At 40.2% G+C, this 23,957-nt stretch overlaps 3 protein-coding genes across 3 annotated transcripts in view; all 3 read right to left on the bottom strand.

The window, feature by feature from the left end:
- On the bottom strand, nucleotides 1-735 carry LOC148443433 (zinc finger CCHC domain-containing protein 3-like). The gene has a single exon (XM_088462832.1). The coding sequence runs from the start codon at nucleotides 733-735 to the stop codon at nucleotides 1-3; it is 735 nt and encodes a 244-aa protein (XP_088318958.1).
- A 12,718-nt stretch (nucleotides 736-13,453) lies between these two features.
- On the bottom strand, nucleotides 13,454-14,188 carry LOC148443434 (zinc finger CCHC domain-containing protein 3-like). The gene has a single exon (XM_088462833.1). The coding sequence runs from the start codon at nucleotides 14,186-14,188 to the stop codon at nucleotides 13,454-13,456; it is 735 nt and encodes a 244-aa protein (XP_088318959.1).
- Nucleotides 14,189-14,312: 124 nt separating this feature from the next.
- The window catches only part of LOC148443435 (uncharacterized), a 55,451-nt gene continuing 45,806 nt past the window's right edge, over nucleotides 14,313-23,957 (bottom strand). Inside the window, exon 2 of the mRNA XM_088462834.1 lies at nucleotides 14,313-14,324. Coding sequence (XP_088318960.1) covers nucleotides 14,313-14,324 — 12 coding nt within the window. The remainder of the gene's footprint in view (nucleotides 14,325-23,957) is intronic.

Here is a 23,957-nt window from a genome sequence, read left to right on the forward strand (position 1 = left end):
CTACTGTTCTGCAGACTTTCCCTTCCCTGTCTCCTCATACACTTTAGGGCAGTCACGGGCAAAATGACCCTCTTCACCACAAATATCACACTTCCTCGGGTCAGGACACTCTCCTGCCTCATGCCCTGATTTTTGGCAATTTCTGCAAGTTTTTTCATTATTGCAGTCTTCTTTCCTATGGCCAAAACTTCTGCATTTTCTACAAAAGTCAGGTTGATCGTAGTAATAGAGGTAGCCTCTAAAGTCTCCAATTGAGAAGGCTGCAGGTGGATGCTTCAGCCCCCCAACACCATTTTTGTCAGGTTTGAACCTTACCCAAAACCTCCAACTTCCATTGAATATTCCACATATATTTTTTTGCATAATCCCTCCTCGTATATGACTGCAATACTGCTTCAAAAAAGTCCAAGTCATCCCCAAATCAGTGAAAGGATCATACAGGTGTATAGTAAGGGCTCTTTCCTCTGAAAGTGCTGGAATAACTTCCACCCCATGCATGGCTGGATTCTTTTTTTTTATTTCTCTTTCCATGCACACCAACACATCCCTATACACGCCATGCTCCACAAAAGTCACATCCAAAAAATGCATAGAAGGAATTTCCTGGATACAAAATATTTCCCTCCTCTGAACACCAATCAATCCCTCCAGAATCACCTCCACCAAATACCTTAGGGAACCATTTCCCGTTGCTCTCATCAGCTTCACTCGCATCGTATTCTTCACTGTCGACATCCTGGCAAACTCTTGTAGAAAATCCACCAGCGCTACTTGCAAAGAAGATCCCTCCTCGATATCCAGGGGGTACCACAGAAGTACCCCCCAAACCCTGGACCCTCCAGCCCAGACCAAGCAGCAATCAACGAAGCAGCTACCTCACATAGAGAGACATTGATAATTGTTGAGGAACTCAATGGGTAGTATAAATCATATGCTATTACAATTAGTGAGAGCTTTTCTTTAATAAAAAAGAAATAAATCTATATATATATTATAATTTGCAGTACATATCATATGCTAACCACCCATAATTCAATGCTTAAATGTTAACTAAGCAAATAGATAGTGCGCACATTACTTTATTTATAAGCATAAAGTTTAGCTGCAAAATATTTTGCATATATTCAAATTATTTCACAGCTTGTACAGTTTAAGTGTAAATGAAGTAATATTTGCACTGTTTGCCCACTTAGCTGACTTTAAAAGATTAAATATATGGTGATTAGCATATGGTAAGTATTATAAATGTAAACACATATACATTGATTTATAATGGTATATGATATAAAGTGGTTTATAAAAAGATTATTTTTGCTTTGTTCTCAAGTATGGTCGGCTCCTTGTGTCAGAGCTTGGGCTGGTAGTTAGAAACTGCAGCAGTAAATTAGGAGCCAGGTATCCAAGAGACAGAACTGCAACTCCCAACCAAACAGCAGATGCACCCCTATATTTCTGTCTTTTTCTCCTGTAAATGTTTTTTCATTTGGCCTGGTTCTATTTTCGCCCATCCTTTCCTCCTCCTCCTTAATCTATACTTTCATTTCTTTGATTCATTGTTACCAAAAGAGAGCAGAGGATTTCAATGTCATTTAGAGCCTTGGAGTTATTATTTTTTTTCAATTCATCTCTATGTTATCAATTAACATATGCAGACTTCTTTCCCTCCCTCTCTTTCTCTCTGGGTGCATGATTTGTGAATGCACTGCCTCCTGCAAGCCTCTGCCACACCCACAAGCCAACTGGCAGCCTTCCTTTCTTCATTTCTTGTCTCAGCAGTTAATCAGATAGTCTAAGACCTTAATTGGAATGTTAACAGTGTTTATGGAATGTTCACACTGTCCACGGAATGTTCAGAACTCTACGGAATATTCATACTGTCCACGGAATGTTTAGGAGTGGCTGCCATGCAGTCACCATGGCAATAGAATGTAAACAGTCAGCTAGCAGATTCTGCCACTATAACAACATTCTTCTATGATGTCACAATCTACTGCTGCTTATAACCATTGCACTTCCTCGGAGAAGCTTACTTGAGGGAGACAAACACCTCGAGATGCATCATATCACTGCTCGTTCTTGCAAATGGAGAAAATGAATGTCTCCAGCTGGTCCCAAGTTAAACAATGAGGAAAATTCAAGCATTGCAAACCTAAAATATATTTTCAAAAGATGACAGAAATTTTCTGAATAGATAATGTGAACTACTCTAGCAAATTTTGCCTCAGTATAGAAATGTAACAAATACCCAATTTGTCAGAAGTAATGGATAGCAATTCATGGCTCCAACAGTTGTATCCATGTGGTTACCCCCACAATGGTGCGAAAAAGTAAAAACAGGAGACCTGATAATCAATTTCTAAATGGCATTGCAAAAGTGTCTTAGGGGTTGGATAGTCTTGACACAAACAATAGAATATATTCATTATTTAATTAACCAATCCTCTGCAAATACATCCACTTTACAGGGACTTTGACTTTAGTCCCGGAATTAGGCCTAAATAGAGGCAGATAAATGGAGACAAGACATGGAGACACCAAAAGGTCAGTCCTCTTCTTATCAGTTGTTTAATGAATGATATGAAGTGTTTCTAAATGCAAAAGTGTAAGCAGATGAGTGCAGCAGCAGGTTGTATTCACATGTGATTGTAGAACAAGCACTGGGGGCATAGGCCCCATTTCTCCCCATCCCCTCAAAGCCAAATGGCCCCCATTGAAGGGAAAAAACTGAATCTTCAGGTCCCCCTTCACCGATGCTAGTGGGACCCTTGGACATACTTGATCCCTTGAGCAAATTTGTTTTTGTTTTTTAAATGGTCTCCCTAATTTTAGTGGTATATGATTTATACTACCCCTAATGGCATTTGAGTTTTCTGTTCACTACTTCCACATGTTACATGGCTACTTTTGTATGTCATGTAGCAGGATGTGATCCTCGGCCATTTTGGCTAGGACCAGGTGTGGTGTAATTGCTGCATCTGGTCTGGTTGGAAGGAATCAGGGTCTCCTTGCTAGGGGATCCTGGGACGTTGATTTGTGATTGCCTACTGCTGTTTGGAGTCCTTGAGGCTGCCAGGATGTCTGGATTGAAGAATACCATTCGCTTTAAATATGCTGAGGAGGTTACTGGTCAAAGAAGAACTCTGCGTACTTTATGGGACAGAATTTTGGTTGGTCTGGCTGGGGTAAGTAAGGAGGAGATTTACTGTATTCAAGAGTTTCCTTCAACTGGGATTTATGATGTGACTTTTTGCCATCCTGAGAACTGCCTGAATGCATTTGAGAGGGTTAAAACCTTTGCAAAAGACCCTTTATTACATGGAATTGAGGTGTTGCCTTTATTTATGGGAGCAGAGAGGCCATTAACGGTGCACATGTACAACCCCTTTGTGGAGCCAGACATTATTAGAGCTTTTCTGTCCAGGTATTGCTCTTCAGTTCGTGGAGGAATTCGCCTAGAAAATTATGTCGGCATATTTAACGGCAAGACTAAATTTTGGGTACGCTTGAGACTGGACCCCAGTGGCATTGGTGGAGTTATGCACCCTCCTGGGAACTTTAATATTGGAGGAGCTAGAGGGTACTTGTTTTATCCTGACCAGCCTTTTTTTTGCAGGAGTTGCTTTAAGTATGGCCATACTAAGGAAAATTGCAGTGTGGGAAAATGTTGCAGAAACTGTGGTTTGCCTGGGCATGAAGCTGCAGAATGTCCTCAGGCACGAAAGTGTGACATATGTGGGGATACTGGTCATGTTATGAGGAGCTGCCCTAAAGGGCCTGAGGAAATGGCTAAGGATACGAGAAGGCTGCATGAACAGCTTAATGTACCATCACATTCTGGGAGTGGAATAGTTAACAGGAGTGAGAGTAATGCTGAAACACCTGCTGTTAATGAGGCTGAGCTGCTGGAACAGGAGCGGCAGTTTAAGTTTAAAGTGGAGATGGTGGAAAGATATGGGTTTAAGACTGTGTGGGAGGCTGAGAAAGGCAATGTGCCTGCTTCAGTTGTTGGACAAGTTGTCTCCCCTGTTTCACAAGTCAGTTCCTCCCCTCCTGCTTTGAGTGGCACTGCTAACATAGCAGAGTTTCCAGACACCTCAGCAAGTCCTTCTGATAGCAATGCTACAGCATCCTTGCAATGTCATTGGAGTGAATCCGAATCTGATTTTGACACCGTGTCTGGTTGTGGAAGTAGTCCTGCAACTGTTAGGAGTTCAGACGATCTGGATGGTTTTACCTCTGTAAATAGGAATCGTGGAGTAGCGACTGGTAGCGCTTTAAAGCGCCCACGGCTGGATGTGAAGGTTGCAGTAACTACAAGTAATCGTTTTGAAGGCCTGCCAGTAGAAGAGGGTGATATGGAGGTAGCCAGCCAGGAGGTGGTGGTGATGGCTGGTCAGCCTGTCTCAGATACTGGCATGCAGTCTGCTGGGTGTTTGCCTGGCACAGTTGATGCTACAGTCCCTATGGAAGCTATTGATCAGCCTGCTCAGTGTATTCAGACTGAGGGTGGTGTGCAGGGGGATTCGCCTGCTCAGCCTTTTTTGAGCACTGGTGATGTTGAATCCTTTATTGATGTATGTAGTGGGAAATGAATGTTGGCAATGTAGTCATGATGTAATATGCTGCTTTCTTATAATTTGCCTGGCGCGATGTCTATATCTATAATTTCCCAAAATGTAAGGGTATTTAAGTCCAATGCCAGGAGAGCCGCAATTTTGGAAGATATTAGGGCTAAAGGGGGGGATTTAATTTGTTTACAGGAGTGTGGCATATGTGAAGCTCCTAAACAAGATGAATGGCCACATGGTGCTGCAATATGGTCTGGTTCTGCATTAAATAGAAATGATGGCGTGGGGGTATTAGCCCAGAGTAGGGAGATTTCCTTTGAATCCTATGTCATTATTGAGCAGGGTCGTTGCATTTTGGTTCATATTTGTTTTAGAGGGATTAAATTAAGGGTCATTAATGTTTATGCGCCAGTTAATTTGATTGAGCGCAAAGAGTTGTTTGAAAAGATTGTATATTTTTTACCAGGTAAAACACCTGTTATTTTGATTGGTGACATGAATTGTATAATTGAGGTGCAAGGAAGGCAGAGCGTTTGTACGAGTAAGGTGGATGTGACTGGTAATATGTTAAAAAGAATGATTGTGGATTTTGATTTAGTGGATGCTGCAAGTGTGTGTACTGGTGGTAAACCATTATTTACTTATAAGGCTGATAGAGGAATGATTGAGTCTCGTTTGGATTACGTTTTTGTTACTAAAGTTTTGAAGTGTATTAGTTTTGTGCAAGTGAGTGTGTCTTACTCTGATCATGAGTGTCTGATATGTAAGGTAGAATGTAAGAATGGTGTGAGGCATGGGAAAGGTGTGTGGAAGCTGAATGTACGGTTGCTTGAAGATGACCAAGTTAGAAAACATTTCTTTAAAAATTATGCTAAATGGCAGATGTGTAAAAGTGAGTTTCTGAATGTGCTTGATTGGTGGGAATGGGTGAAGATGAAAGTGGGTGTGTTTTTCAGAAGAAGTGGCCATATTGTGGCTCGGCGCAAGCGTAATAGGTATGAATGGTTGAATAAGAGATTGTGGTTTTTGTATAGGATGAGAGAAATGGGGCAAGAGGTTGCAGATGATATTAAGGCAGTGAGGTTTGAGGTGAATAAGATGTTGGAGGAGAGGGGTAGACAGATTATATATAGTGCGAAAGTTGAACATATGGAGAAGGATGAAAGATGTAGCAGGTTTTTTTTCAAAAAGATATGTGGAGGGTCTAAGGTTATGGATGTGGTATTGGATGATAGTGGTATGGAAGTGGGTGCGGAAGATGTTATGTTTGAGGTTGAGAAATTTTATAAGAAATTGTATGAATGGAAGGTGGGGGATGGAGATATGCAGAGTGAGGTGCTGAGTGCTGTTAGTGAGAAAGTCAATATGGGTGATTGTGATTTATTAGTGAATGATATGTCTGAGGATGAGGTGAAAGATGTATTGAAGAGCATGGGGAGGAATAAATCTCCTGGTAAGGATGGTTTGCCTGTTGAATTTTATATGAGTATGTGGGATGTTGTGAAAGTTGATTTGGTTGAAGTCATGCGTTATATTTTTGTGAATGGCCGGATGAATGATTCTATGAAAGAAGGTGTGGTTGTTTTAATTCATAAAAAAGGTGATAGGCGGTGTTTGGCAAATTGGAGGCCTATTACACTATTGAACTCCGATTATAAGTTGTTTGCAAAGCTGATAGCATGTCGTATGAGAGTGGTTATTAGTCAGGTGATTGGTGAGGAGCAGGTATGTGCGGTCCCAGGACGTCGTATGCATGATAATTTAATGTTGTTGCGTGATATGATAGGTGATTGTCTAGTAAGAAAGCAGAAGATGTATGTGATGGCGCTTGATTTCGAAAAAGCATATGATAGAGTGTCTCATGTATTTATGTTTAATGTTCTGGTGCGGATGGGTTTTCCTGGGGAGTTTGTGAATAAGATTAGATGTTTGTATGCAGGTGCTTGTAGTAGATTGTTGGTGAATGGGTATTTGAGTGAGCATGTTAGTATTGAGTCTGGGGTACGTCAGGGTTGTCCTTTGTCTCCTATTATGTTCATTTGTGTGCTTGAGCCTTTGTTATGTATGTTGCGTAGGGATAAGGTTGTTAGAGGTTTTTTGGTGCCTGGAAGTAATGGGAGATGTGTGAAAACACTAGCTTATATGGATGATGTGGTTGTTGTGGGTGGAAGTAAGGTTACTTTGGACAGAGCAAAATTATTAATACAGTTGTTTTGTGGGGCATCTGCCTTTAAGGTTAATTGGGACAAGTCCAAAGTGAAAGGGTTTGGGGACAGTAGTGTGAGGGATAGTCAGATGGAGTGTGTGTCAGGTGGGATAAAGGTGTTAGGGGTTATTTTTGATGAGTGTCTGAATGGTAAGGAAAGTTGGGATGAAGTAGGGAGGAAAGTGGCTAAAAAGCTTAACTTTTGGAATTTAAGAAAATTGACTATGTTTGGGAAGGTTCTAATTATTAAAGCAGTGGTGTTACCTATGTTATTGCATATTGCAAATGTGTTTCCGCCAGGTTCCCGGGGTGTGAGGAAGATTAATAGAATGCTGTTTCTTTTCTTTTGGGGATGTAAGATGGAGCGTCTGAAACGTGAACATGTGATGAAAGAGTGGCAGAATGGAGGTATGAGGTTTCCAAATTTAGAAGTGTATTTTGGGTTGAATTATATTGCTCAAGTTTTGAGATTGATGGAGATTGATAGTAAGGCTGCTTATATGATGAAATATATGGCTGGTTGGATGATGTGTGGCTTGAAGTGGCGTGTCAGGGAAAATGCAGTGCCAATGGCGTTTAGAGTGTGTAATTGGTATAGTGTGATTGAAGTGTTTGTGAGGAAATTTGATTTATTAGGGGTGAGTGTGAAGGACTTCAGAGAAAGGAAGAATGTTATTAAAATGTTGAAGGGGCGTGAGGAGGTTTGTCTTATTGATGGTTTGACTTCCACAGATAGTGTGAGAACATGGAAGATGATTAATGTGAGTGGTTTGAATAATAGACAGAGGGAGGTGGTATGGATGAAGCTTCATGGTGTGTTGTCTGTGAGACAAGTGCTGTTGAAAAGACATTTGGTTTTGTCAGAAGAGTGTCCACGGGAAGGGTGTAGAGGTTTTGAGAGTGTGATCCATTTGTTTTGGAATTGTTCATATGCACAGCGTGTGTGGAAGGATTTGGGTGGTTTGATAAAAGAGTTGTCTGGGATTCAGGTGATGTCATGGAAGGTGGCTATGTTTGGGCTGGGTGCGTGTGGTAGTGTGAATGAAAGGTTGCTGTGGCTAATTATAGTATGTGTTTCGGAAGTTTTGTGGGATGTTAGGAATATTTATGTGTTTAGACGAGATGATATTGATGCAAGGGAATGTATTCATATGATACTGGGGAAACTTTACACATGTTATATGTGGGATAAGCATGCTGGTGGGGGGGAGGATGCAGAGGGGTTGTGGAAACATAGGAAATGGAAAGAAATTGTTCGTTTAGGATAGCTGGGGTGGGAGGAGTGCTAGTGGTTTAGGGATGGTTTTTTTGTAGTACGTTTATTTGTTTAAGGGGTTGTGTTTTTGTTTTTGATAAGTTCTGTGAAAAGGATCTATGTCTGTTTTTTTCTTTTTTTCTGGTAAGTTAAAATGATGTACAGTAATTGGAATTTTTCTTTTGGTGGATGGAACCTAATGATGAGTTGTTAGATACTTCAAACAGTGGCTGTATCCCTTTTGGGAATGGAGAAGTTATCTTACACCTGAACGGTTTCAAAAAAAAAAAAAAAAAAAAAAAAACAAGGTGGGAGTTTGTTCCCAATCCTGGTGTTGGATGGGAGCCTTTTGGCTCCAGAGATGTCAAAGATGGGCTTTCTGGCTCTGAGTTGATGGAGAGAAATAAGGCTCATGTGCCCAGTGCATTTTTACAGTTTATTGGATGATTGGAGCCAGGGGTATAGCTATAGGGAGTGGTGCACTCCCCTAGGTCACTTCAGGCCTAACACCATGAAGATGCACTGCTGCAGCCAATAGGTTTTGCTTGGTACTGTGTAAAAATCTACCTTGCCCCAATAACAGGGAAGCCATAGTTGGAGACAGTAGTGTAGTGCATAACCACAATCTCAAGAGCATCACAGGTCCTATATACTTTTTTTATTGAAGCCTTAAATCTATGCTCCAATCACCCAGGAGAGTGTAAAAGCATGTTTTGGAAATAAGCACCATTTCTCTTTAAACCACGAAAGCCAAAGACCCACCATCACAGAGAGCAGGGCTGCACCTGACAGAGCAGCCAAACAGCACCTTAGATTCAGGGTTTTCAGGCTCTCTTATGGCTCAAAGCTTGGGGTTGCGCTTCTGATTTGTTACTTTTTTTTTTTTTTTTTTTTTACCATTCAGGTTTAAAAAAAACTCCGTCGCTTGTCCCTTAGGACAGCAATCACCGTGACAATCGAAAAACCGGAGATTTTAAATCATCATTTATGGTTTCATTTTTAAACTGTGTAATTTTTTTCCTATATATTAATACGCACATTACTTAAATTAATTCCCAATTATATTACTTTATCACTATACTTTTGTGCATACTCACACACAGTAATTAAATAACCCATTACCATAAATAAACCAAAAAAATAAGCAAAACACCACCTGCTAAAAGTACTCAAAAACCCCACCCACACCACCTAACTTAATTTAACTATATGCTTCCATTTTTTGTGTTTCCATATACCCTCTGCATCACATCCATCCTTCCTCATCTTATCCCATACATAACATGTGTACAATTTCCCTAACACCATCCTTACACAATCATTCACCTCTATCATTTCTTTCTTATACACATACACATTCCTGGCATCCCACAAACACTCCATTACACATACTGTTATCAGCCACAATATCCTCTCACTAACTTTTCCACTTGCACCCATACCAAACAAAGCCACCTTCCATGTCATTTTTTGCACACCCGCCAACTCCTTACATAACCCTCTTACACCCTTCCACACCTTCTGTGCATAGCCACAATTCCATACCAGATGCCTAATACTCTCACATCCATTACATTCACTCCTAGGACATTTATCCGATCTCACCAAGTCACGTTTCTTCTGCACCTCTCTCACTGGCAATACCCCATGCATACTCATCCATATCACATCCCTTTGTTTGTTATTTAACCCTTCCATACTCACTTTCTTCCACATCTCCTCACTCTCCTTAGATCTCAGACCCTCAATATTACACATACTTTCTCTTCCTCTCAAAATTTTCACCACATTCTTTCTTTTTTTAAAATCTTCCTTGCATACACCCAATAGGTCCCATTTCCTCACAAACACTTCAATCATCTTATACCACTTACACACCTCAAATGCCATTGGCTCATTCAGCTTTCTATCATACCACTTCAATCCACAAAGCATCCATCCAGCCATATATCTTACCATACCTGCTGCCTTACTCTCCTTCTCAATCAGACTCAACACTTGTGCAATCCCATTCAGCTTCAGATACACCTCCACATTCGGAAAATTCACTCCTCCGTTTGTCTTCTCTTTCATCACAGACTCTCTCTTCAAACGCTCCATCCTACATCCCCACAAAAACAAAAACATTCTATTAATTTTCCTCAAACTTACATTAGATGGTGGAAACACATTAGACACATATAACAACATTGGCAATATAATTGCTTTAACAATTAACACCTTCCCATTCATCGACAGCTTCCTCAACTTCCAAAATCCCAACTTACACCCCACTTTCTTCTGCACTTCACTCCAGCTCTCACTTCCTTTCACATCATCATTAAATATAACACCCAGCACTTTTATACCACCATCCACATATTCACTCCCTTTATCCTCCTCCTCTCTCTTCCCAAATACCTTAATTTTAGATTTTTCCCAATTTACCTTAAACGCCGATGCTCCACAAAATAAACTAACTATTAATTTTGCCCTCCTAATCGCTGCACTATTCACAGCCACAATCGCAACATCATCCATATAACCAAGCACCTTCACACTCCTACCCTTACTTCCCGGAATCATCAATCCTCTCATCACCTTATCCTTTCTCACCATACACAACAGCGGTTCTATCACACACACAAAAACAATAGGGGACAATGGACAGCCTTGCCTTACACCAGACTCTATCTTTACATTCTCACTCAAAAAACCATTCACCAACACTCTACTACTTACACCATCATACATACTCCTTATCCTATTCACAAATTCCCCCGGGAACCCCATTCTCACCAATACTCTCAACATAAAAGCATGCGACACCCTATCAAAAGCCTTTTCAAAATCGAATGCCATCAAGTACATTCTCTGCTTCCTACTCATACAATCTCCAATCACATCTCTCAGCAACATCAAGTTCTCACTTATTCTTCTTTCTGGTACTGCACACACCTGGTCTTCACCAATCACCTGATCAATCACTCTTCTCATTCTATTCGCTATAATTTTTGCATACATCTTATAATCCACATTCAACAATGTAATCGGTCTCCAGTTTTTCACATACTTCCTTTCACCCTTCTTATAAATCAACACAACCACACCCTCTTTCATAGTTTCACTCAACCTTTTATTTTCAAATATATACTTCATCACTTCCACAACATCCTCACCAACAATCTCCCACATCATACTATAAAATTCCACTGGCAACCCATCCTTCCCAGGCGTTCTATTCCTCATCATACTATCCATAGCATCTTTCACTTCCTTATCAGTCACCTCACTACATAGCATACCACAATCACTCTCATCTACCCTCTCTGTAATTACACTCAGCACTTCACTCTCCATACTTTCATCACAAGCTTTCCTACCATACAGACAACTATAAAATTTCTCTACCTCCTTCCTCATCTCTTCACCTCTCATTTCCTCACCATTCTCTCCAATAACCACATCCATATCCTTTCTCCCCCCACAAACTTTCTTAAAGAAAAATCTACTGCACTTCTCATCCTTCTCCATACATTCCACCTTCGCACTATACACTATCTGCCTTCCTTTCTCTTCCATACCCTTTTTAATCTCTCTTCTTGCTTCAATTATTTCATCTGACACATCACTACCACACTCTCTCATTCTATACAAGTACGCCACCCTTTTATTCATCCATTCAAACTTTTCTCTCCTCATCCTCGCCATTCTGTACCCATTCCTCCTAAAAAACCTAGCAATCTGACCTTTCACCCAATCCCACCATTCTAACACACACCCATACTTACCCTTAGTGTACTTCCATCTCCCGTAACATTCAAGGAACCGGCTCCTAACCTCTCTATCTTCCAAGCATCTCACATTCATCTTCCAAACACCCCTCCCATAACTCCCTCCTCCCTTACACTCTATTCTACATCTAACACAATCATGATCCGAGAATCCCACCCCCTCTTGCCCATAGCTAGCACACGTGAATTCTTTTGATACAAACACATAATCCAAACGTGACACAATCATACCTCTGTCAGCCCTGTAAGTCGTCAATGGCTCTCCTATACTACATTCTCTTGCCACATCAGTCAGTGAAAAATCAACAAGCATACTTCTCAACATATTCCCAGTGACATCAATCTTCACCTCATTCAAACCTCTCTTTACCCCTCTGTCAATCACACAATTCATATCACCAACAATCACCACCGGTATCCTTCCAATCAAAAAAAACTCCAATCTTTCAAACAAATTTTTCCTTTTATTTTTATCCGCATGTGCATATATATTAAAAAGATTAAACCGCCACCCCTGGTAATTAAATGTCACTAGGACACATCTTCCCACCTCTATCACAGTGTAAGACTCTATTTTGAAATTACTGCCCTTCACTAAGACTCCTATCCCATCATTCTTGTTCTCTTTGGACCCACTCCAAATAGAATCCCCCCACTTCCACTCCTCTTTTTTAGGAGCATTAACAAAACCACACTCCTGTACACAAAAAATGTCTCCTTCAAAACTCCCCAAAAAGTCCAGTACTGCAGTCCTTTTTGCCTTAGAGCCAACACCCCTCACATTGAGAGAGGTTAGGGCTATACCCTTATTCTTCCCTTCTGTCACTTAGAAAAAAAAAAGGATATCCAAAGAATAAGAAAAAAAGAATATGAGACAAAAACCAAACAGGGAGCACCTTCAAGTCCCTTTATCCCCTTCCCTTCCAAAATGACTGACTTGCTGCATTTTCCTTACAGCAGCTTCCTCCAAAAAAGCCTGCTGCTCTGTAATCCTTCTGCTTTGATTGATCCTATGCTGACTAGTACTTTTCAGGATCTCAGCTGGGGTCATTCTTTCTATCCCTAGGGGTGGTATCTTTAGCAGTATCTCACGCTTATTGAGGACCTCTCTTTTAGTGTCCTTCTCCTCACTCTCTATGCGGGCCTTTTTAGCCGTATTCCTCCGGCTTTCTGACCTGAATACTTCCGGAGTTTGCTTGTATTCCATATCGGATTCACTATCAAACACAGAACCCTGTGCCGACAGCTGATCCAACCCTCCTCTCTCCTCTGCAGTTTCAGCACTCTCTACTGTCTCTAATGAAGATACTTCACTTACTGGACTTACAGGGCTGTAATCTGGGCTACTCAGCAAGGATAATCCACTTGGACTCCCCGCTGCACATTCAAAAGGCATGTCCGTTACTGGGGGTGGAGCCACTTCACTTACCAGCTCCAGAGTTTCAGGTATTTGGTGGGGCTTAATCTTGTCCACAGATGGTGGAGCGGCATTAACCTCTTCCTCACCGGGGACACTCTCAGTGTTAACCATGTCAATGACCTCATTTACCTGAGCTGTAATATCATCCATGGCCTCACCTGCCCCTGCTTCTCTTTTCTCACACTCCCTCCGTTCCTTCTTCTTCTCATAATTTTCTGCATTTATCAAAGCCTACTGTTCTGCAGACTTTCCCTTCCCTGTCTCCTCATACACTTTAGGGCAGTCACGGGCAAAATGACCCTCTTCACCACAAATATCACACTTCCTCGGGTCAGGACACTCTCCTGCCTCATGCCCTGATTTTTGGCAATTTCTGCAAGTTTTTTCATTATTGCAGTCTTCTTTCCTATGGCCAAAACTTCTGCATTTTCTACAAAAGTCAGGTTGATCGTAGTAATAGAGGTAGCCTCTAAAGTCTCCAATTGAGAAGGCTGCAGGTGGATGCTTCAGCCCCCCAACACCATTTTTGTCAGGTTTGAACCTTACCCAAAACCTCCAACTTCCATTGAATATTCCACATATATTTTTTTGCATAATCCCTCCTCGTATATGACTGCAATACTGCTTCAAAAAAGTCCAAGTCATCCCCAAATCAGTGAAAGGATCATACAGGTGTATAGTAAGGGCTCTTTCCTCTGAAAGTGCTGGAATAACTTCCACCCCATGCATGGCTGGATTCTTTTTTTTTATTTCTCTTTCCATGCACACCAACACATCCCTATACACGCCATGCTCCACAAAAGTCACATCCAAAAAATGCATAGAAGGAATTTCCTGGATACAAAATATTTCCCTCCTCTGAACACCAATCAATCCCTCCAGAATCACCTCCACCAAATACCTTAGGGAACCATTTCCCGTTGCTCTCATCAGCTTCACTCGCATCGTATTCTTCACTGTCGACATCCTGGCAAACTCTTGTAGAAAATCCACCAGCGCTACTTGCAAAGAAGATCCCTCCTCGATATCCAGGGGGTACCACAGAAGTACCCCCCAAACCCTGGATCCTCCAGCCCAGACCAAGCAGCAATCAACGAAGCAGCTACCTCACATAGAGAGACATTGATAATTGTTGAGGAACTCAATGGGTAGTATAAATCATATGCTATTACAATTAGTGAGAGCTTTTCTTTAATAAAAAAGAAATAAATCTATATATATATTATAATTTGCAGTACATATCATATGCTAACCACCCATAATTCAATGCTTAAATGTTAACTAAGCAAATAGATAGTGCGCACATTACTTTATTTATAAGCATAAAGTTTAGCTGCAAAATATTTTGCATATATTCAAATTATTTCACAGCTTGTACAGTTTAAGTGTAAATGAAGTAATATTTGCACTGTTTGCCCACTTAGCTGACTTTAAAAGATTAAATATATGGTGATTAGCATATGGTAAGTATTATAAATGTAAACACATATACATTGATTTATAATGGTATATGATATAAAGTGGTTTATAAAAAGATTATTTTTGCTTTGTTCTCAAGTATGGTCGGCTCCTTGTGTCAGAGCTTGGGCTGGTAGTTAGAAACTGCAGCAGTAAATTAGGAGCCAGGTATCCAAGAGACAGAACTGCAACTCCCAACCAAACAGCAGATGCACCCCTATATTTCTGTCTTTTTCTCCTGTAAATGTTTTTTCATTTGGCCTGGTTCTATTTTCGCCCATCCTTTCCTCCTCCTCCTTAATCTATACTTTCATTTCTTTGATTCATTGTTACCAAAAGAGAGCAGAGGATTTCAATGTCATTTAGAGCCTTGGAGTTATTTTTTTTCAATTCATTTCTATGTTATCAATTAACATATGCAGACTTCTTTCCCTCCCTCTCTTTCTCTCTGGGTGCATGATTTGTGAATGCACTGCCTCCTGCAAGCCTCTGCCACACCCACAAGCCAACTGGCAGCCTTCCTTTCTTCATTTCTTGTCTCAGCAGTTAATCAGATAGTCTAAGACCTTAATTGGAATGTTAACAGTGTTTATGGAATGTTCACACTGTCCACGGAATGTTCAGAACTCTACGGAATATTCATACTGTCCACGGAATGTTCAGGAGTGGCTGCCATGCAGTCACCATGGCAATAGAATGTAAACAGTCAGCTAGCAGATTCTGCCACTATAACAACATTCTTCTATGATGTCACAATCTACTGCTGCTTATAACCATTGCACTTCCTCGGAGAAGCTTACTTGAGGGAGACAAACACCTCGAGATGCATCATATCACTGCTCGTTCTTGCAAATGGAGAAAATGAATGCCTCCAGCTGGTCCCAAGTTAAACAATGAGGAAAATTCAAGCATTGCAAACCTAAAATATATTTTCAAAAGATGACAGAAATTTTCTGAATAGATAATGTGAACTACTCTAGCAAATTTTGCCTCAGTATAGAAATGTAACAAATACCCAATTTGTCAGAAGTAATGGATAGCAATTCATGGCTCCAACAGTTGTATCCATGTGGTTACCCCCGCAATGGTGCGAAAAAGTAAAAACAGGAGACCTGATAATCAATTTCTAAATGGCATTGCAAAAGTGTCTTAGGGGTTGGATAGTCTTGACACAAACAATAGAATATATTCATTATTTAATTAACCAATCCTCTGCAAATACATCCACTTTACAGGGACTTTGACTTTAGTCCCGGAATTAGGCCTAAATAGAGGCAGATAAATGGAGACAAGACATGGAGACACCAAAAGGTCAGTCCTCTTCTTATCAGTTGTTTAATGAATGATATGAAGTGTTTCTAAATGCAAAAGTGTAAGCAGATGAGTGCAGCAGCAGGTTGTATTCACATGTGATTGTAGAACAAGCACTGGGGGCATAGGCCCCATTTCTCCCCATCCCCTCAAAGCCAAATGGCCCCCATTGAAGGGAAAAAACTGAATCTTCAGGTCCCCCTTCACCGATGCTAGTGGGACCCTTGGACACACTTGATCCCTTGAGCAAATTTGTTTTTTTTTTTTTTTTTTTTTTTAAATGGTCTCCCTAATTTTAGTGGTATATGATTTATACTACCCCTAATGGCATTTGAGTTTTCTGTTCACTTCTTCCACATGTTACATGGCTATGTATGTGATGTAACAAGGTGGGAGTTTGTTCCCAATCCTGGTGTTGGATGGGAGCCTTTTGGCTCCAGGGATGTCAAAGATGGGCTTTCTGGCTCTGAGTTGATGGAGAGAAATAAGGCTCATGTGCCCAGTGCATTTTTACAGTTTCTTGGATGATTGGAGCCAGGGGTATAGCTATAGGGAGTGGTGCACTCCCCTAGGTCACTTCAGGCCTAACACCATGAAGATGCACTGCTGCAGCCAAAAGGTTTTGCTTGGTACTATGTAAAAATCTACCTTGCCCCAATAACAGGGAAGCCATAGTTGGAGACAGTAGTGTAGTGCATAACCACAATCTCAAGAGCATCACAGGTCCTATATACTTTTTTTATTGAAGCCTTAAATTTATGCTCCAATCACCCAGGAGAGTGTAAAAGCATGTTTTGGAAATAAGCACCATTTCTCTTTAAACCACGAAAGCCAAAGACCCACCATCACAGAGAGCAGGGCTGCACCTGACAGAGCAGCCAAACAGCACCTTAGATTCAGGGTTTTCAGGCTCTCTTATGGCTCAAAGCTTGGGGTTGCGCTTCTGATTTGTTACTTATCAGACACAAGCAGCTACCTCACATAGAGAGACATTGATAATTGTTGAGGAGCTCAATGGGTAGTATAAATCATATGCTATTACAATTAGTGAGAGCTTTTCTTTAATAAAAAAGAAATAAATCTATATATATATTATAATTTGCAGTACATATCATATGCTAACCACCCATAATTCAATGCTTAAATGTTAACTAAGCAAATAGATAGTGCGCACATTACTTTATTTATAAGCATAAAGTTTAGCTGCAAAATATTTTGCATATATTCAAATTATTTCACAGCTTGTACAGTTTAAGTGTAAATGAAGTAATATTTGCACTGTTTGCCCACTTAGCTGACTTTAAAAGATTAAATATATGGTGATTAGCATATGGTAAGTATTATAAATGTAAACACATATACATTGATTTATAATGGTATATGATATAAAGTGGTTTATAAAAAGATTATTTTTGCTTTGTTCTCAAGTATGGTCGGCTCCTTGTGTCAGAGCTTGGGCTGGTAGTTAGAAACTGCAGCAGTAAATTAGGAGCCAGGTATCCAAGAGACAGAACTGCAACTCCCAACCAAACAGCAGATGCACCCCTATATTTCTGTCTTTTTCTCCTGTAAATGTTTTTTCATTTGGCCTGGTTCTATTTTTGCCCATCCTTTCCTCCTCCTCCTTAATCTATACTTTCATTTCTTTGATTCATTGTTACCAAAAGAGAGCAGAGGATTTCAATGTCATTTAGAGCCTTGGAGGTATTATTTTTTTTCAATTAATCTCTATGTTATCAATTAACATATGCAGACTTCTTTCCCTCCCTCTCTTTCTCTCTGGGTGCATGATTTGTGAATGCACTGCCTCCTGCAAGCCTCTGCCACACCCACAAGCCAACTGGCAGCCTTCCTTTCTTCATTTCTTGTCTCAGCAGTTAATCAGATAGTCTAAGACCTTAATTGGAATGTTAACAGTGTTTATGGAATGTTCACACTGTCCACGGAACGTTCAGAACTCTACGGAATATTCATACTGTCCACGGAATGTTCAGGAGTGGCTGCCATGCAGTCACCATGGCAATAGAATGTAAACAGTCAGCTAGCAGATTCTGCCACTATAACAACATTCTTCTATGATGTCACAATCTACTGCTGCTTATAACCATTGCACTTCCTCGGAGAAGCTTACTTGAGGGAGACAAACACCTCGAGATGCATCATATCACTGCTCGTTCTTGCAAATGGAGAAAATGAATGCCTCCAGCTGGTCCCAAGTTAAACAATGAGGAAAATTCAAGCATTGCAAACCTAAAATATATTTTCAAAAGATGACAGAAATTTTCTGAATAGATAATGTGAACTACTCTAGCAAATTTTGCCTCAGTATAGAAATGTAACAAATACCCAATTTGTCAGAAGTAATGGATAGCAATTCATGGCTCCAACAGTTGTATCCATGTGGTTACCCCCGCAATGGTGCGAAAAAGTAAAAACAGGAGACCTGATAATCAATTTCTAAATGGCATTGCAAAAGTGTCTTAGGGGTTGGATAGTCTTGACACAAACAATAGAATATATTCATTATTTAATTAACCAATCCTCTGCAAATACATCCACTTTACAGGGACTTTGACTTTAGTCCCGGAATTAGGCCTAAATAGAGGCAGGATAAATGGAGACAAGACATGGAGACACCAAAAGGTCAGTCCTCTTCTTATCAGTTGTTTAATGAATGATATGAAGTGTTTCTAAATGCAAAAGTGTAAGCAGATGAGTGCAGCAGCAGGTTGTATTCACATGTGATTGTAGAACAAGCACTGGGGGCATAGGCCCCATTTCTCCCCATCCCCTCAAAGCCAAATGGCCCCCATTGAAGGGAAAAAACTGAATCTTCAGGTCCCCCTTCACCGATGCTAGTGGGACCCTTGGACATACTTGATCCCTTGAGCAAATTTGTTTTTGTTTTTTTTTGTTTTTTAAATGGTCTCCCTAATTTTAGTGGTATATGATTTATACTACCCCTAATGGCATTTGAGTTTTCTGTTCACTTCTTCCACATGTTACATGGCTATGTATGTGATGTAACAAGGTGGGAGTTTGTTCCCAATCCTGGTGTTGGATGGGAGCCTTTTGGCTCCAGGGATGTCAAAGATGGGCTTTCTGGCTCTGAGTTGATGGAGAGAAATAAGGCTCATGTGCCCAGTGCATTTTTACAGTTTCTTGGATGATTGGAGCCAGGGGTATAGCTATAGGGAGTGGTGCACTCCCCTAGGTCACTTCAGGCCTAACACCATGAAGATGCACTGCTGCAGCCAATAGGTTTTGCTTGGTACTGTGTAAAAATCTACCTTGCCCCAATAACAGGGAAGCCATAGTTGGAGACAGTAGTGTAGTGCATAACCACAATCTCAAGAGCATCACAGGTCCTATATACTTTTTTTATTGAAGCCTTAAATCTATGCTCCAATCACCCAGGAGAGTGTAAAAGCATGTTTTGGAAATAAGCACCATTTCTCTTTAAACCACGAAAGCCAAAGACCCACCATCACAGAGAGCAGGGCTGCACCTGACAGAGCAGCCAAACAGCACCTTAGATTCAGGGTTTTCAGGCTCTCTTATGGCTCAAAGCTTGGGGTTGTGCTTCTGATTTGTTACTTATCAGACACAAGCAGCTACCTCACATAGAGAGACATTGATAATTGTTGAGGAACTCAATGGGTAGTATAAATCATATGCTATTACAATTAGTGAGAGCTTTTCTTTAATAAAAAAGAAATAAATCTATATATATATTATAATTTGCAGTACATATCATATGCTAACCACCCATAATTCAATGCTTAAATGTTAACTAAGCAAATAGATAGTGCGCACATTACTTTATTTATAAGCATAAAGTTTAGCTGCAAAATATTTTGCATATATTCAAATTATTTCACAGCTTGTACAGTTTAAGTGTAAATGAAGTAATATTTGCACTGTTTGCCCACTTAGCTGACTTTAAAAGATTAAATATATGGTGATTAGCATATGGTAAGTATTATAAATGTAAACACATATACATTGATTTATAATGGTATATGATATAAAGTGGTTTATAAAAAGATTATTTTTGCTTTGTTCTCAAGTATGGTCGGCTCCTTGTGTCAGAGCTTGGGCTGGTAGTTAGAAACTGCAGCAGTAAATTAGGAGCCAGGTATCCAAGAGACAGAACTGCAACTCCCAACCAAACAGCAGATGCACCCCTATATTTCTGTCTTTTTCTCCTGTAAATGTTTTTTCATTTGGCCTGGTTCTATTTTCGCCCATCCTTTCCTCCTCCTCCTTAATCTATACTTTCATTTCTTTGATTCATTGTTACCAAAAGAGAGCAGAGGATTTCAATGTCATTTAGAGCCTTGGAGTTATTATTTTTTTTTCAATTCATCTCTATGTTATCAATTAACATATGCAGACTTCTTTCCCTCCCTCTCTTTCTCTCTGGGTGCATGATTTGTGAATGCACTGCCTCCTGCAAGCCTCTGCCACACCCACAAGCCAACTGGCAGCCTTCCTTTCTTCATTTCTTGTCTCAGCAGTTAATCAGATAGTCTAAGACCTTAATTGGAATGTTAACAGTGTTTATGGAATGTTCACACTGTCCACGGAACGTTCAGAACTCTACGGAATATTCATACTGTCCACGGAATGTTCAGGAGTGGCTGCCATGCAGTCACCATGGCAATAGAATGTAAACAGTCAGCTAGCAGATTCTGCCACTATAACAACATTCTTCTATGATGTCACAATCTACTGCTGCTTATAACCATTGCACTTCCTCGGAGAAGCTTACTTGAGGGAGACAAACACCTCGAGATGCATCATATCACTGCTCGTTCTTGCAAATGGAGAAAATGAATGCCTCCAGCTGGTCCCAAGTTAAACAATGAGGAAAATTCAAGCATTGCAAACCTAAAATATATTTTCAAAAGATGACAGAAATTTTCTGAATAGATAATGTGAACTACTCTAGCAAATTTTGCCTCAGTATAGAAATGTAACAAATACCCAATTTGTCAGAAGTAATGGATAGCAATTCATGGCTCCAACAGTTGTATCCATGTGGTTACCCCCGCAATGGTGCGAAAAAGTAAAAACAGGAGACCTGATAATCAATTTCTAAATGGCATTGCAAAAGTGTCTTAGGGGTTGGATAGTCTTGACACAAACAATAGAATATATTCATTATTTAATTAACCAATCCTCTGCAAATACATCCACTTTACAGGGACTTTGACTTTAGTCCCGGAATTAGGCCTAAATAGAGGCAGATAAATGGAGACAAGACATGGAGACACCAAAAGGTCAGTCCTCTTCTTATCAGTTGTTTAATGAATGATATGAAGTGTTTCTAAATGCAAAAGTGTAAGCAGATGAGTGCAGCAGCAGGTTGTATTCACATGTGATTGTAGAACAAGCACTGGGGGCATAGGCCCCATTTCTCCCCATCCCCTCAAAGCCAAATGGCCCCCATTGAAGGGAAAAAACTGAATCTTCAGGTCCCCCTTCACCGATGCTAGTGGGACCCTTGGACATACTTGATCCCTTGAGCAAATTTGTTTTTGTTTTTTTTTGTTTTTTAAATGGTCTCCCTAATTTTAGTGGTATATGATTTATACTACCCCTAATGGCATTTGAGTTTTCTGTTCACTTCTTCCACATGTTACATGGCTATGTATGTGATGTAACAAGGTGGGAGTTTGTTCCCAATCCTGGTGTTGGATGGGAGCCTTTTGGCTCCAGGGATGTCAAAGATGGGCTTTCTGGCTCTGAGTTGATGGAGAGAAATAAGGCTCATGTGCCCAGTGCATTTTTACAGTTTCTTGGATGATTGGAGCCAGGGGTATAGCTATAGGGAGTGGTGCACTCCCCTAGGTCACTTCAGGCCTAACACCATGAAGATGCACTGCTGCAGCCAATAGGTTTTGCTTAGTACTGTGTAAAAATCTACCTTGCCCCAATAACAGGGAAGCCATAGTTGGAGACAGTAGTGTAGTGCATAACCACAATCTCAAGAGCATCACAGGTCCTATATACTTTTTTTATTGAAGCCTTAAATCTATGCTCCAATCACCCAGGAGAGTGTAAAAGCATGTTTTGGAAATAAGCACCATTTCTCTTTAAACCACGAAAGCCAAAGACCCACCATCACAGAGAGCAGGGCTGCACCTGACAGAGCAGCCAAACAGCACCTTAGATTCGGGGTTTTCAGGCTCTCTTATGGCTCAAAGCGTGGGGTTGCGCTTCTGATTTGTTACTTATCAGACACAAGCAGCTACCTCACATAGAGAGACATTGATAATTGTTGAGGAGCTCAATGGGTAGTATAAATCATATGCTATTACAATTAGTGAGAGCTTTTCTTTAATAAAAAAGAAATAAATCTATATATATATTATAATTTGCAGTACATATCATATGCTAACCACCCATAATTCAATGCTTAAATGTTAACTAAGCAAATAGATAGTGCGCACATTACTTTATTTATAAGCATAAAGTTTAGCTGCAAAATATTTTGCATATATTCAAATTATTTCACAGCTTGTACAGTTTAAGTGTAAATGAAGTAATATTTGCACTGTTTGCCCACTTAGCTGACTTTAAAAGATTAAATATATGGTGATTAGCATATGGTAAGTATTATAAATGTAAACACATATACATTGATTTATAATGGTATATGATATAAAGTGGTTTATAAAAAGATTATTTTTGCTTTGTTCTCAAGTATGGTCGGCTCCTTGTGTCAGAGCTTGGGCTGGTAGTTAGAAACTGCAGCAGTAAATTAGGAGCCAGGTATCCAAGAGACAGAACTGCAACTCCCAACCAAACAGCAGATGCACCCCTATATTTCTGTCTTTTTCTCCTGTAAATGTTTTTTCATTTGGCCTGGTTCTATTTTCGCCCATCCTTTCCTCCTCCTCCTTAATCTATACTTTCATTTCTTTGATTCATTGTTACCAAAAGAGAGCAGAGGATTTCAATGTCATTTAGAGCCTTGGAGGTATTATTTTTTTTCAATTCATCTCTATGTTATCAATTAACATATGCAGACTTCTTTCCCTCCCTCTCTTTCTCTCTGGGTGCATGATTTGTGAATGCACTGCCTCCTGCAAGCCTCTGCCACACCCACAAGCCAACTGGCAGCCTTCCTTTCTTCATTTCTTGTCTCAGCAGTTAATCAGATAGTCTAAGACCTTAATTGGAATGTTAACAGTGTTTATGGAATGTTCACACTGTCCACGGAACGTTCAGAACTCTACGGAATATTCATACTGTCCACGGAATGTTCAGGAGTGGCTGCCATGCAGTCACCATGGCAATAGAATGTAAACAGTCAGCTAGCAGATTCTGCCACTATAACAACATTCTTCTATGATGTCACAATCTACTGCTGCTTATAACCATTGCACTTCCTCGGAGAAGCTTACTTGAGGGAGACAAACACCTCGAGATGCATCATATCACTGCTCGTTCTTGCAAATGGAGAAAATGAATGCCTCCAGCTGGTCCCAAGTTAAACAATGAGGAAAATTCAAGCATTGCAAACCTAAAATATATTTTCAAAAGATGACAGAAATTTTCTGAATAGATAATGTGAACTACTCTAGCAAATTTTGCCTCAGTATAGAAATGTAACAAATACCCAATTTGTCAGAAGTAATGGATAGCAATTCATGGCTCCAACAGTTGTATCCATGTGGTTACCCCCGCAATGGTGCGAAAAAGTAAAAACAGGAGACCTGATAATCAATTTCTAAATGGCATTGCAAAAGTGTCTTAGGGGTTGGATAGTCTTGACACAAACAATAGAATATATTCATTATTTAATTAACCAATCCTCTGCAAATACATCCACTTTACAGGGACTTTGACTTTAGTCCCGGAATTAGGCCTAAATAGAGGCAGATAAATGGAGACAAGACATGGAGACACCAAAAGGTCAGTCCTCTTCTTATCAGTTGTTTAATGAATGATATGA

Source organism: Taudactylus pleione, unplaced genomic scaffold, assembly GCF_031769625.1.
Source record: "Taudactylus pleione unplaced genomic scaffold, aTauple2 ptg001271l, whole genome shotgun sequence".
Classification (NCBI taxonomy): Eukaryota; Metazoa; Chordata; class Amphibia; order Anura; family Myobatrachidae; genus Taudactylus; species Taudactylus pleione.

What these genes read in the sequence shown, in the direction of transcription:
- LOC148443433 (XM_088462832.1), bottom strand. Translation starts at nt 735, where the DNA reads ATGTCGACAGTGAAGAATACGATGCGAGTGAAGCTGATGAGAGCAACG.
- LOC148443434 (XM_088462833.1), bottom strand. Translation starts at nt 14,188, where the DNA reads ATGTCGACAGTGAAGAATACGATGCGAGTGAAGCTGATGAGAGCAACG.